This window comes from Chrysemys picta, chromosome 1 (genome assembly GCF_011386835.1).
Source record: "Chrysemys picta bellii isolate R12L10 chromosome 1, ASM1138683v2, whole genome shotgun sequence".
Taxonomy (NCBI): domain Eukaryota; kingdom Metazoa; phylum Chordata; order Testudines; family Emydidae; genus Chrysemys; species Chrysemys picta.
Genome location: NC_088791.1, coordinates 47,966,380 through 47,982,018, shown reverse-complemented (window position 1 = coordinate 47,982,018; position 15,639 = coordinate 47,966,380). Strand labels below are relative to the sequence as shown.

General features: G+C 46.7%; 1 protein-coding gene across 1 annotated transcript in view; it reads left to right on the top strand.

Moving 5' to 3' along the window:
• Window positions 1–4,400: 4,400 nt before the first annotated feature.
• The window catches only part of CAPZA2 (capping actin protein of muscle Z-line subunit alpha 2), a 49,849-nt gene continuing 38,610 nt past the window's right edge, over window positions 4,401–15,639 (top strand). Inside the window, exon 1 of the mRNA XM_005285754.4 lies at window positions 4,401–4,556. Coding sequence (XP_005285811.1) covers window positions 4,518–4,556 — 39 coding nt within the window. The 5' untranslated portion in view covers window positions 4,401–4,517. The remainder of the gene's footprint in view (window positions 4,557–15,639) is intronic.

Sequence of the window (15,639 nt, the reverse complement as noted above, 5' to 3'; positions counted from 1 at the left end):
GGGGTCCTGGGAGGGACACGGGAGCCTGAGGAAGAGGACAGGCGGATCACCAGCCTGCAGAGGGCGCTCCAGAGGCTGGAGAGCTAATTCCCTGGACAACCAGCAGGAGGCGCTGCAGGGCTAAGTCCGCTCCTCTACAGTTTCATTGTGGCTGAGTTATTGCTTATCAAAATTGCGGAGTGGGTCATCTTGACCCTATGTCGCAAATAGAAAAAAATGTTTGCTAAAATATTATTTATTTTTGCAGTAAATAAAAGATTTGACATATTAAATTCTCAGAAACATAGAGAAATAAATTAATAATTCATATTCCCTCTGTACGCACGCAGGAATTGAAATAATGACATCTTTGTTATTTTATTTGTATTTTTTTCATCTTTTTCATTTTTTAAAAAATTTGATTTTTTTTTGCCCTCGAATTTGGTACCCCATTTAACTTGGCACCCGAGGCAACCGCCTAGTTCGCCTATATGGACGGGCCGCCACTGCAAGCGACCAAGGATATTGGGGAATGGAATGGGCCCCTGCAGGCAACCAAGGATAAGGGGGAATGGACTTAACCTCCATGAATTTATCTAGTTCTCTTTTAAACACTGTTATAGTCCTAGCCTAGTCCATGTTACCATGTGTATCATGTTACCACTGATAGCATTAGAGAGGTATATACATGACTACTGTCATCTGTGGAATGACAATCCAGGAGAGACATGTTAGTGACTGTTTAGTAGCAGGAGCAGCCACTCTCCTCCTACCCTCTCCATGGTTCCCATGGGTGTCTGTCTTCACTATTTGCCCTCTGTACCACTGTGACGGTACCTCCCATAAGGCTTTATGGGAATATGACATAACTGGAATATGTTTTGGGCTGCCTGTGCCATGTAACATATCTCTGTAAAGGTTATGGTCTACTATATCTATTCATCCTATTTGTACACATATATCATTTTGTATTTGAGGTTAAGAATATTGGCTGTATACTTGCTTGATTTCTAAGTAAGCTTTGTGAGGCATTTGGTCAGCTTCTTTAGGAAGGAATTTGCAAGGTTAAGTACCCGATCAGGAAGCACTTGGGGAACAATGCATCTTGGAATGCCCCAATACACATAAGAAGTATTCCTGGAGACATACAAGATACCATGTGGACAATGGCTTCTGCTGGTAAAGACTGTGAGTCATGCATGGACATGTGACTTGCCCAGGTGACTCCAGAACTCCATCTTGGAGCTGGACTTTGCATAGGAGTGAGGAGGGGGGTCTCCACCCACAAGAGAAAGTCTATTTAAACCCGTGGCAGACCCCTCCATTTTGTCTTCAGCTGGCTAAAGAAGGAGCCTCTCCACCCCCAAGATACTTGAAGGAAACTGGAACATAGGACAGTAACTACAGGGGGTCTGAGTGATTGCTGGACCCAGGCTAAAAGGAGATAAGTTATGTAAAAGGGAGCATTCTGGAACTGGTGAGGATCTTATCTGTATTCAGTTTGATTAAACACAGATTTGCGCATTTTATTTTGCTTGGTGACTTACTTTGTTCTGTCTGTTACTACTTGGAACCACTTAAATCCTACTTTCTGTATTTAATAAAATCACTTTTTACTTATTAATTAACGCAGAGTATGTATTAATACCTGGGGGAGCAAACAACTGTGCATATCTCTCTATCAGTGTTATAGAGGGCGAACAATTTATGAGTTTACCCTGCATAAGCTTTATATGGGGTAAAATGGATTTATTTGGGTTTAGACCCCATTGGGAGTTGGGCATCTGAGTGCTAAAGACAAGCACACTTCTGTGAGCTCTTTTCAGGTAAACCTGCAGCTTTGGGGCAAGAAATTCAGACCCCGGGTCTTTGTTGGAGCAGACGGGAGTGTCTGCCTCAGCAAGACAGGGTGCTGGAGTCCTGAGCTGGCAGGGAAAACAGGAGCAGAGGTAGTCTTGGCACATCAGGTGGCAGCTCCCAGGGGGGTTTCTGTGATCCAACCTGTCACAACCACATTCTGAGTAAAAAGCAACAGAGGGTCCTGTGGTACCTTTGAGACTAACAGAAGTACTGGGAGCATAAGCTTTCGTGGGTAAGAACCTCACTTCTTCAGATGCTCCGAAAGCTTATGCTCCCAGTACTTCTGTTAGTCTCAAAGGTGCCACAGGACCCTCTGTTGCTTTTTACAGATTCAGACTAACCCGGCTACCCCTCTGATACTTGACATTCTGAGTAGTTTCCCTTTCTAGGAAATCTTGGTGCTTATGGACTTAGCTGGAGAGATGAACAACCTGCCAGAGTGGGTGATAGTGAGGATGAGTTCACAATAACTCCTTCCTTGTCCTGGCTGCTCTCTGATCATTGGTATCCCAAATGATGGGGTCTAAACTAGATGTTACCATTCAAGAACAAGATATTCGAGTCATTGTGGTTAGTTCCGTGAAAATATCTGCTTAATATACAATGGCAGACAAAAAAAGCTAACAGTGTTAGGAACCATTAGGAAAGGGATAGATAATAAAGCAGAAAATATAATAATACCACTATAGAAATCCATTGTATGCTCACACCTTGAATACTCTGCATTTTTGCTTGCTCCATTTCAAAAAGGATATCTTAGACTTGGAAAAGGTACAGAGAAAGGCAGCAAAAAGTATGGGGGGTATGGAACAGTTTCCATATGAGAAGAAATTAAAAATGGCTGGGCCAGCTCATCTTAGAAAAGAGACAACCAAGGGGCGAGAGATGATAGCAGTCTATCAAATCATGAATGGGGTGGAGAAAGTGAATAGGAAAGTGTTGTTTACCCCATTCACATAATATACAAACTAAGGGTCACTCACTGAAATTAACAGTGGGTTTAAAACAAACACAAGGAAGTACTTCTTCATGTAATGCAGAGTCAACCTGCCAAACTCATTGCTGTGGATATCCTGAAAGCCAAAAGTATAACGAGATTTAAAAAAGAATTAGGTAAGTTCCTGGAGGCTATTAGCCAAGCTCATGTGGGACACACCATGCTGAGTATATCCTTAAACATTCAGCTGCCAGATACTGGGACTGGACACTGGGGGATGGATCATTTGCTAAATGCCCCGTTCGGTTCATTCCCTCTAAAGCATCTGGCAGCTGCCGTGGAAAGACAGGATACTGGCTAGATGGACCTTAGGTAGGACCCAGTGTGGCCATTCTTATGTATGGTAGTCAGAGTGCTGGTAGGAGGGTGCTCTGTGCCTGAAGCCGAACGCAATGATCACCATTATCCCCGCTCACAGACACAGGATCAAGATGATCCACTCCACAATTTTGCTAAGCAATAACAGACAGTGATACCCCCCGCCCCACCATTGTTTCCAAGAGGCAGCGGTGTGTGAAACTAGGGTTACCATACGTCCGGATTTTCCCGGACATGTCTGGCTTTTTGGGCTCCAAATCCCCGTCCGGGGGGAAATCCCAAAAAGCCGGACATGTCCGGGAAAATCGGGACATGCAGGGCCAGCGGTGCTGGGCCGGGGGCCGGGCTGGCGGTGCCGAGCCGGGGGCCGGACCGGGCCGGCGGTGTGGTGCCGGGGGCCGGGGGGTGCTGAGCTGGGGGCCGGGGACCGGCAGTGCTGGGCGGGCCGGGGGTGCTCGGCTGGGGGCCGGGGACCGGCAGTGCTGGGTGGGCCGGGGGTGCTCGGCTGGGGGCCCGGGACCGGCAGTGCTTGGCGGGCCGTGGGTGCTCGCCCGGAGGCCGGGCCGGGGGTGCTCGGCCGGGGGCCGGGCCCAGGGCCGGCACCCCAGGGCCCGAGCCGATCCAGGCTGGAGACGCCGGGGGGGCCAGACTGGGCCGCGCCTCCTCCCCCCACACCCCTCTTACCTGCTTCAGGCTTCCCGTGAATCAAATGTTCGCGGGAAGTAGGGGAAGGGGCGGAGCTGGGGCGGGGGCGTGGGCGGGGGCCCCGTGGAGTGTCCTCCTTTTGGAGGCTCAAAATATGGTAACCCTAGTGCAACCTACCCCTCCCCAGGGGGCCCATTTTTAAGGGCCCACCCTCCCTATGTACTGAGTCATCGATTATCAGGGTTGGCAGGGACCTCAGGAGGTCATCTAGTCCAACCCCCTGCTCAAAGCAGGACCAATTCCCAGACAGATTTTTGCTCCAGATCCCTAAATGGCCCCCTCAAGGATTGAACCTACAACCCAGGGTTTATGCTCAAACCCCTGCGCTAGCCCTACTGACAGGCCATACACCTCTGTAAGGCCCCCACACGAGATGCACAGCCATTAAGCGACACGCGCAGCTATCGCCAGAGGAGAGAACCCAGCTCGCCACAGCCACAGGCGCTGCGCTAACACGGCACCGGCCCCGGCTTCTCCTAGTCCCGCCGCCAGGACACCCTCTGCTGCGTGCGCGCGCGCATGCGTGCACGCGCACCGGCCGTTGGCCGCAGGCCGTGGCCCCGCCCCCTCGGGGCCGCGCGGGGCGGGCGCCGGGGACACACACGAGAGGGGCCCCGCCTTTCCTGCCGGAGGGAGCTGTTCGTGGTCAGACGGGAAGATGGCGAACCTGGAGGAGCAGCTCTCGGATGAGGAGAAGGTAATGCGGGCCGGGGCAGCGGCAGCCCCTGGCGGGGCCCGGGACCGGGCTGGGCTCTCGCCGCCTCAGGTGGCGGCGTTTGTATTTTTAGCTTCCTGCCTGTCCGGCGCTGTCAGTGAGAGCGCGCCGGGCAGCGGGGCCGGCCAGGGGCCTCTCCCGCCGCGCCTTGTACGGTCCGAGGGCTGAAAATAGGCCCCAGGCGCCAGGCTGGGGGGCAGGATCCGGTGTCCGATGGATGAGGCCGCCCGCCCGGCGCAGAGAGCTGGGCCTCAGGCGCTGCCAGTTCCTTCCTCCCTCCCGCCACCCCCCTTTCCGGGGCTCGCCCGAGCCTCGCCCTAATATTGATCGAGGGCGTGGGGAGAGCGAGCCTGGTGGCGGGGTCTCGCCCCGCTCTGGCGGCCTGCCTGGGAGCTCCCTGTCTCCAGGGCTCCTCGCAGGCTGGGGTGTAAGGGCTGAGTTCAGTGTCTCCCCCGCCCCCCATTGAAGGGCGGGAGGCTAATGGGGCTGGTTTCTGGGCGGTGTCTGTAGTGCTCCCCTCACTTCCGGGGGTAAAATAAAGGGAGACTTCTCGCAGGTTGGAGGAGACTTTGTGGGTGGTGTGTATCGCCTACCCCCATTGCTGGGGGAGAGTGGGTGGAGAATTCAGATCCCACCCTTAGGGGTGAATTATAAGGATAGAGCTTAAATACTCTCCCAGGAGACAGGGTTGTGACTCAGTGAGATGTTTATAATTTTTCCCTGGCTATGTGAAAAATTTCTTTGCTTGGCCTCTGTGGCTTGAAAATAGCTTCCTAAAATGGTGCTTCAGGGAAGGAACAGCTTGTAAAACCCAAGTGTTAGCGCTGCTCCTCTTCCTTTCGTCTGTCCTTCCTCTGTTGGAGGGAGGCTCATTGCAGTTGCCTATGAAAAGGAGGCTTCAGAGGCAGGGTGTGGAGATGTGTCAACATGTTGGTGATGTACAGCTCTCATGTCTTTATGTAACTGTCACTCATCTCTAATAAATGCAAGTTTTCAGGGCTGCTGAAGCTGTGGAGGCAACTCAAGTGTGGGAGATTTTAAGGAATTGAGAGAGGTCTTACATTTCCTTGAAATTAAAGGGAAGACTTTTAAAATGCTTTAATGTTAATTGTCATATGGGGATCTTCCTCCATATCTGAGGCCTACTTGGACTGAATTTCAGAAGCAGGTGGGTAAATGAAAAGTCACTATGAGTCGTGAGAAGTGTAGTAGTTTAGCACCAGAGCATAGGGTGGGTCATAGTTCCTCAGGATGGAGACTTTAAGGCTGTAGTTTATCCTTTGAATTCATTGAGTACTGCTCCTCTTTGTGATGTCAGCAGAATAGGTAAGATTAGCTACCGTGAATGCTAAAAGATACAAACTTGTAGTTGGATATTCTGGTCCATATTTTGTCTGGAAAAGTTGCTTTAAAAAAACATAAGGAAATAAAAATAACATTAAACAAAGACACTTTGGCATCCTCTGGGTAGAAATGTTGCCAATTTTGGTTGGAGGTATTCCTGGAGGTTTCATCACATGACATAATCTCTCATTAAAGATTAATCTGTAATTCCTGGAGACTCCAGGGCACTCCTGTAGGGTTGGCAACCCTTTATTCACATAGCATACCTAGCGATAAACTTGGAAACAACATCTACTTATCTGGCTGAAAAGTACTTATCACTACATTGCCATATCTTCACTCTGTTACACTAATAAATTCTGCTCCTCAAATCAATTGACTGTCACTCCAGCTAATGGAGTCTAGGCTCTTTTCCTTCCTACCACTCATCTAATGAAGTTCTGAGGTCTCTTCCTGCAATTCTGATTTCTCTTCCTTTCCCCCAAAAAGTACACAAATGAATACTGGACTCTCTCCTTCCTTTTCAGTAATAAATTATAGGCTCATGAAATAAATGACGTGGTCCCCACTGCTATAAGTAAGGCTCAGATTTTTCTCATGGATATTTTAAGTAAAAGTCAGACAGGTCACGGGCAATAAAGAAAAATTCACAGAAGCCATGACTTGTCCGTCACTTTTACTAAAAATATCTGTGACAAAATGGGGATCAGCTGGTCCCCGCACCACCTGCAGCGGGACAGCTCTACAGTGGTTGGGAGCTGCGTGGCCCCCTCTGCCGACAGCAGCTGGGGGTTCTGGGGTACTTCTGCTGCCTGCAGCTCCAGGGGTCCCCCGGTGGCTGGGAGCTCCAGAGTGCGCCTGCAGCTCCGAGGTGCCCCTGCCACGGCAACCCCCTGCCGCCGGTGGTGGCTGGGAGCTGCTGGGTTCCTCTGCTGTTCGGGGGGGCCCCCACTGCCCACGGCAGCAACCCCCGCCAGCCACGGCGGCCGAGAGCTGCAGGGGTACACCACAGCTCCTTCCCCCCATGGGTGGCAGGGGACCCTGCAGCTCCCAACTGCTGCAGGCAGAAGTCTTTTAGATCACTGTAAGTCACAGATTCCGTGTCTTTCAATGACCTCTATGACTAAATGGTAGCCTTAGCTATAAGTTAATACTGGGCCCTCAGTGTAGGGCTCATCTGCGACTACAGAGTTTCAGCGCATGAAGAAGCCCTGTGCCTCCCACTAACTCTTCTTCAGATGGGTTAATCCTTTTCCTTGTCCTAGCCTTGGCTCAAGTTGCTTTGCCCCTGGTCTTTAAAGAGAAGTGGTGTTCCTTCAGTGCTTTCTGTGCCCTCCTAAAATGTACTGGCACCTTAGAGGCTCTCTGATTCCTGTCTGTCTCTCCTCTCTTGTTAAAGGAGTGGCATATGAGTGTCTCTTTTTTTTCTTGCAAGATGGAGACAATGACTTCCTGGTACCCAGCTCAACCCTCTCCCCTGTGCATAATTCTGATTGTCCTGGGTGAGTGTGTGTTTTCCATGCCCTGGAGTTTGTCTGGTAATATTGCAAGTCGTTTACAAAAGTACAAAGTGCTGAGATGCTTGAAAGTTTTCAGTTTGTGTAAAGGAGGCACATTTAACAGTTAGGGAAAATCAAACTCTTTGATAAGATTCCTTGGGTATAATCAGATATTCTACCTGACCTGCATTTGTCCTTTCCAAAGCAGCAGTGTCCAGTACACACTATAACCCTCTATAGCGTCCATGAGTATTCTTTTGAAAGATTAGGCTTCCCAGATGACGCCATTTTTATTTATTTATTTATTTATTTATTTACTTCTAGAGCATCTATTACTGTAGCACTTATTTACACACCTTATTAAGAATATAAAAACAGCCATACTGGGTCAGACCAATGGTCCATCTAGCCCAGTATCCTGTCTTCTGACAGTGGCCAGTGCTAGGTCCTTCAGAGGGCATGAACAGAAGAGGCAGTCATCAAGTGATCCATCCCCTATTGTCCATTCCCAGCTTCTGGCAAACAGGCTAGGGATGCTCAGAGCATGGTGTTGCATTCCTGTCCATCCTGGCTAATAGCCATTGATGACTTTATCCTCTATGAACTTATTTAGTTCTTTTTTGAACCCTGTTATAGTTTTGGTCTTCATAACACCCCGGCAAAGAATTCCACAGGTGGTCTGTGTGTTGTATGAAGAAGTACTTCCATTTTTTGTTTGTTTTAAACCTGTTGCCTATTAATTTTATTTGGGTGACCCCTAGTTCTTGTGTCATGAGAAGGAGTAAATTTATTTTATTTATTTATCATTCACTTTCTTCACACTAGTTAAGGTTTTATAGACCTCTTAGTTGTCTCTTTTCCAAGCTGAAACATCCAAGTCTTTTTAATCTCTCCTCATACATAAACTCTTCCATACTCCGAATCATTTTTGTTGCCCTTTTCTGTACCTTTTCCAATTCCAGTATAGCTTTTTTGAGATGGGTTGACCAGATCTACTACACGCAGTATTCAAGATGTGGGCATACCATGGATTTATATAGAGGTATTATGATACTTTCTGTCCTGTTAACTAGCTCTTTCATAATGGTTCCTAACATTGTGTTAGCTTTTTTGACTGCTGCACGTTGAGTGGATGTTTTCAGAGAACTATCCGTAATGACTCCAAGATCTTTCTTGAGTGGTAACAACTAATTTAGACCCCATCATTTTGTATGTATAATTGAGATTCTTTTCCAGTGTGCATTACTTTGCATTTATCCACATTGAATTTCCTCTGCCATTTTGTTGCCCAGTCACCCAATTTTGTGAGATCTCTTTGTAACTCTTTGCAGTCTGCTTTAGGTTTAACCATCTTAAATAATTGTGTATCATCTGCAAATTTTGCCACCTCACTGTTTACTCCTTTTCTAGATCATTTATGAATATGTTGAACAGTACTGGTCCTAGTACAGACCTCCTGGGGGACACCGCTATTTACCTGTCTCCAGTGTGAAAATTGACTATTTATTCCTACCCTTTGATTCCTATCTTTTAACCAGATGCTGATCCATGAGAGGACCTTCCATCTTATCCTATGACAACTTACTTTGCTTAAGAGCCTTTGGTGAGGGACCTTGTCAAAGGCTTTCTGAAAGTCTGAAATTTGTTAGTCTCTAAGGTGCCACAAGTACTCCTGTTCTTCTTTTTGCTGAAAGTCTAAGTACACCATATCCACTGGACCACCCTTTTCCTCATGTTTGTTGACCCCTTCAAAGAATTTTAATAGGTTGGCAAAACATGATTTCTCTTTACAAAATCCATGTTGATTCTTCCCCAACATATTATAGGATGACTTTACATTAAATCTCTATGGAAGTATTTTAGTTGTGCTGTCCTTTACAGTAAGGTGTGTGCCACTCATGAAGCTAATTATTCTTACATTATTAAATTTAAATGACTGCTGAATGATTTTATGCTTTGAGTAGATTGAGTGGAAGACAAATATTCATATTTTACAGCAAAGATGTACCAGATGGTTTTTTTCCTGATTAAACAGAGCATATTTTAAGCCAGCAATTTACTCAAGTAGAACTTCTTCTACTTGTGATTCCCTAGACAAGACTTAGGAGTAAATTTTCTAAATGTATGTGGACACGTCTAGTCAAATTCGTCTCTTATTGGCACTTACTATGGATGTCAGAACAAGTTTTCTTTTTCTAAGCTAAAATGTGGCCAGCTAACCAGCTTCAGACTTATTAGAATCCCTCAAAATGCAGGCTTTCTATAGTATTTAGGATAAACCATTTGAGTTAACACAAATGAAAATACACACCCTCTTCTTGTCGAGATAGGGCTGCAGTGTTACTCCTAGAGTATAGGAGTGCTTCTGGAGAGGGGGAGGAGAAACATGTTAATCTTCCCCTGCCCCAGCATTAGGTCACACTCCTGCTGCTTCTCTATTTTGTTTTCCTTGTGATTCAATAGAGTGAAACTGACTAGGATCATGTAATAATCATGCTGCTGCTGATCCTCCTAATATAGGGGGACTAGTGGGACAGGTGCTATTTGCAGAAGTATAGGCATAATCCTGGTAAAGAGGGCAGAAATGCAGAGAAGTAAGAAGGGAGTAATACCAGGCTCTATACTGGATTTTATGATATCCAAGTGCCTCTTTGCCTGGCATATAAATGAGAGAGCTGGGTGGTCTAGTGACAGTTCCAATTCAGAAAGAATCATGATTGATTTCTTGTTCCATGTACTAGTTGTGGCTGGAAGTGCTCCCAAGGCAATACTGAGGTCATGAGGAAAGGATATGCCTCTTGTTGCTCTCCAGTAGCCACTTCAGGATGACTAAAAAGGTAGCATTAGTAATCTCTGAAACAATTCAGATTGAGACCTCAGGTGGTTGGCAGAATGTGTAGGACTAGAAGGTGGCAGACAGATAGGACTTTTGGTTTCCTCTGCACTGCTGCCGTCCAAATCCTGCTCCTCATTCCATTGCCTGCTGCCCAGGGGAAGTGAGAGTGGGATAGGGCAATGTAAGCAGCTAGAGCTAGTGAGTGGACAGTCAGCAGCCTATCCCTGCCCTGCTGTGTCCTGGAGGCGCCTCCTCTGCCCTGTAACTGATGCCCAGATCCTTCTCTCTACGCTGCTGTCTGCTACCCAGGGGAAGTGAGAGCATGGGGGGGGACTGTCTCTGGGACATGCATGACCCACCTAGACCTTTTCCCTAACTGTCTATTTGGGGAACACTCTTCTAAATAAATTAACTGAAGCCTATTGGGAAAGGATAGCATCTATTAAAAGTCAGCCCTCTGAACGATAATCCACATACTTTTGATCTGTTTAACACTTACATGGGAGTGGTAAAAACATTCAGGAAATAACCCTGCATTTTATGAAAGAGCCACATCTTAGAGGCTAGGCTGCACTTGCTGATGAGGGAATACTGGCTTCAGGCAGACGTTATCAGTAGGTAAGCTTTCATTTAACCTGAGTAATTAGAATTTCTATCCTTCTAAGAAATGCATAATTTTTGTGGAAGAAAAATCTCTTTTTAAAATGTATATGATCATAAGACACACAGTTAGGACATTAGCATTGACTAAAAATATCTCTTGGAATATAGGATACATTCATAACCTCTTGTGATTATAACTCTTGGCTCAAGCATTTAGGATCTGTTTTAAGTACTAAATTTAGTCCTGGTACTGATAGGGAAATTCAGGTATTTCCCTAATCCTAATATTTTTTCCCTGACATGGCTTTTGTGTCATAGGCATCCTACTGCAGTTACAGTGGGGGACAGTTTTAAGTTTTGCTACTTTAATGAAAAATGTGTCCTTTGAATCTGGTCTATCCAGCTTGTCTTCCAAACATAGTCTAGCAAGTTTATATGCTCTGCACTGGTCATTTGGGATGAGACATGGAGACAGCAGATAAGTAGGAATGGAGTGAACTGGAGTTGTTAAGCAAGATTTGAAAAACGTATTAGCCAGAATGAAACTTGTGCTGCTGAGTCGCCTGCAGTTTAAAGGATTAAAACAGATTTTGTATGTTCATAGTTATAGGTAGCTGTAACACTGTCAATTTTATAGTTAATTAACAAATACAGTTTACTAAATATCTTGTTATAAAGCAAGATGTATCTAAATTCTGCTGCATAATCCTTGGATTTTGTGGGTATTCTGGAAATCTTTTAGCAGTGTCAGATAAAGTAAAAATTGAGGTTTCCAATGAGTTAGATGTTATCTGGTGTCTAAATTTACTGGTATCGAATTCTCTGGGTGCAGGGACAGGTCCCTCACTGCTTCTCCATAAGCTCTGTGTTTAACCCATTTAAAAAAATACTGCCTCTAGAGTGCTCCTATCCTTTGGCTTCAGGAAGCATTCTAAGGTTGCATTCTTCCATGTAAAGTAGTGTGACATTATTAAACCAACAGCTCAATATGCTTTTGCTAAAGTGCTCATTGCTATAATATCTAGACTCTGCTGCTGAATTCTTCAGTCTTAAAATTAAGGTTCTGACCAGTTGAGGTCTTGAAAGAGCTTATGGGTTATTTTCATAAAAAGATGTTACTTCAGTATCACTTTGGTGATTGCATTCTTTTTATCTAAATTCCTCCTGAAATTCTTGGTTGGATACTATATTTGCTATATATAGTCCTAACTTGTTAAGTACTAGTACTATTATGTGCTGTTAAACCTTTACTGTAGTCCATTGAGAGCTGAATTTCATTGGTGGGTGAATAGTCACTATCCTTTATTGCTGTGGTTCTCAACAAGGGGTACACAGAGGTCTTCCAGGCATTGCATCAACTCATCTAGATATTTGCCGAATTTTACAACAGGCTGCATAAAAAGCACTAGTGAAGTCACTATTGACCAGTGGTCTCCAAAGTGGGGTGCGTGCACCCCAGGGGGTGCGCAAGAGGATCCTTGGGGGGTGCCCGGCAGGAGGAGCTCTTTTATTTTGGCCTCGGCAGTTCGGGTGGGAGTCCAAGCGGCTTTTTTTTGCTTTGGCAAAAATGGTAGAGCCGGTGCGGCAGGGGGTGCGTGCTCAAATTTTTTTTACTGATAGGGGTGCGCAATCAAAGTTTAGAGATCACTGCTATAGACTAACATTTCATGCAGACAGTGACTTGTTTATACTGCTCTATGTAGTACACACTGAAATGTAAGTACAATATTTATATTCCAATAGATTTATTTTATAATTATATGGTAAATATGAGAAAGTAAGCAATTTTTCAGTAATAGTGTGCTGTGACACTTTTGAATTTTTGTCTGATTTTGTAAGCAGCTACTTAGTGCGCAGAAACTGCGCAGTTGCAGAACTGTAAAAAAAAAAAAAATTAAATAAATAAATAAAAACACCACTCCGACACGAGGTGTACAGCTTTCTGCGCCAGGGCTACAGCACCACGGTGCCAGTGTAAACACCCTGGTCGATTACAGTGCTGTGATTGGCCTCCGGGAGATGTCCCACAATGCCTGTTCTCGGCTCTCTGGTCATCTGTTTGAACTCTACTGCCCTGCCCTCAGGTGACCAACCATGAGCACCACCACTTAAATTCCTTGGGAATTTTGAAAGTTCCATTCCTGTTTGCTCGATGACGCGTGCAGTGGTCTCAGCGTATCTTTCCAGGTGACTATGTCTGCTCCACACCCTTGGTGATCCCCGGCTGGAAGCAATGCTGAGCTGCTGGACCTCATTAGCATTTGAGGAGAGGAGGCTTTCCAGTACCAACTGTGCTCCAGCCGTAGGAATTATGATGCCTATGGACAGATTTCATGATGCATGACAGAGAGGGGCCGTGACTGGGACACACTGCAGTGCGGGGTCAAAGTGAAAGAGCTGCGGAATGCCTATCACAAGGCGCGGGAGGCGAGCTGCCAGTTCTACAAAGAGCTGGACGTGATACTCGGTGGTGACCCCACCTCCACTGCAAAGGCCACTGTGGATACTTCGGTGGCTCGTGTGCCAGTCGAGAGTGGACTGAGCCAGGAGGAGGAAATCTTGGTTGAGGATGTGTAAGGGGAGGGGGCCCAGAGGCAGAGGACGACTCAAAGATCAGAGATACATGCAGCCAGGAGCTCTTCTCTACCCCGGAGGAGTCTAACCAGTCACAGCTGTCGGAGCTTGGCGAAGCGCAAACAGGAGAGGAGGCCCCTTGTAAGTGGCTTTGATTTTGGGAATTGCTGAAGCGAGTTGTTGGGGGCAGGAGGGTTGCAGAAAGTAGGCTTGTGTCTGTATGATACCACCACATGCCTAGTCTGAGCAGCGGAACACGGGGTTGATTGACTCCCTCACTTCACAGGAATCTGCCTCAGAGATCTCTAGGAAGCTCTCATGGAGATTCTGGGCAATCCACTGCTGCAGGTTCTTTGGCAGAGCTGTTTTGTTTCTTGTCCCATTAAGGGTAACTTTCCCGTTCCACTCTGCCATCACTGGGGGGGGGAGGAGGACCATTGCTGCACCCAGGCGAGCTGCATAGGGGCCAGGGCGGAAGCATGGGGGTCTTGGAGAAGACCCTTCCTTGATTGCCTGCTCACCCTCAGCAGCGAGATATCTTCCCTAATGAACACAGCCTGTGCAAAATGTGGGGACAGTAATGATTATAAGGTCCCCCCTACAGCGCTGGCTCTCCCCAAGAGCCACATGCCCAGTGTACAGTACGGTTCTGGAACACTAATTTCCTCTGCCCCTGTGGTTATTCATCATTTTGGGGGTCTTGTGGCTCATGTGTGCTTGCTTAGGGTCAGCCAGTTAGTGATAAGTATGTGAACAGTGGCTGTGTTTTAAATCACTGATTCAGTGGTCTGTGTGTTGCAAACAATACTGCTTCTGTAAAATGTTGCATTTTGGCTTCACGTATATGACCTCGAGAGCCCAGCCTCCCTCTTTATCACTGGCTGAACAGCTGCGCAGAATTAGAAAGCGGCCATGGAGAACTAAGGAGGACTTTCTGTGCGATGTCATGATGCACTCCACGGCCAAAAAACAAGAATTGAAGGAGTATCAGGACAGCGACAAGAGGGACCGAAAGGAGAATGTGGCGTGCCAGAATGAAGCCATGGAGCAGCTCTTAAAAGTTATGGAATGCCAAGTGGACATGCTCCAGGCGCTACTAGCATGGCAAACCAAGCAGCTCTGCGCCCGCCCTCCCCTGTAACCGCTGTCGCAAACCCCTTTCCCATGCACCTCCCAAACACCGCCAACACACTTATTAACCTCCTGGCTCCAGTCCGTACCCACTGCATTCCACTCCTTCCCCGTCATAGTCCAGCCCTTCAGACTCCCAATACCCACTGCACTCAGCACCTGTCCCTCTGCAGTTTAACCCTGCTGAAGTACAGTACCTGCTACACTGTACTCAAAAGGAGAAGGTTGGATATGATACCTGAACATACAGAAATCTTTAACGATCCTGGGACCCTCCCTTCCCCCATTCCCCTCAGTGCTGATGTGGTTTTTGTTTGTCTCTCCCTCCGGTTGTTTGTTTGTTCTTTAATAAAATAATTGTTTTGGTTTGAAAGCAATCTTTATTCTATTAATTGAAAGCAAACAGAGCGCTGCAAAGCAACAGGTAATTTTCTTAAACCTTCATAGTGCATCGTCTGCACCAATCACAATCACCTCGTAGCATTAGAAATACTTCACTCCCGAGTATAGCAACAAATATTAGTGGCTTTCAGCTTCAAATTACTGCCTCAAGGCATCCCTGATCCTTATGGCCCCATGCAGTGCCCGTCTAATAACCCTAGTCTCTGGCTGTTCAAATTCAGCCTCCAGGTGCCGTGCTTTCATGCTTCCCTTCACAAACATTGTATGAATGTACAACATGCGGCTATAAGCATAGGAATATTGTCATCGGGCAGGTTCAACCTCCCATATAGGCAGCACCAGCAGGTCTTTAAACGGCCAAAAGCACACTCAACAGTCATTCTGCACTTGCTCAGCCTGTTGTTGATCCACTCCTTGCTGCTGTCAAGGTGCCCCATGTATGGATTCATAAGCCACGGCATTAAGGGGTAGGCAGGGTCTCCCAGGATCACAATGGGCATTTCAACTTCCCCTACGGTGATTTGGTCTGGGAAGAAAGTCCTTGCTTGCAGCTTCCTGAACAGGCCAGCATTCTGAAAGATGCGTGTGTCATGCACCTTTCCAGACCAGCCTGCGTTAATGTCCATGAAACGCCCATGGTGATCCACAAGCACCTGGAGAACCATTGAGAAATACC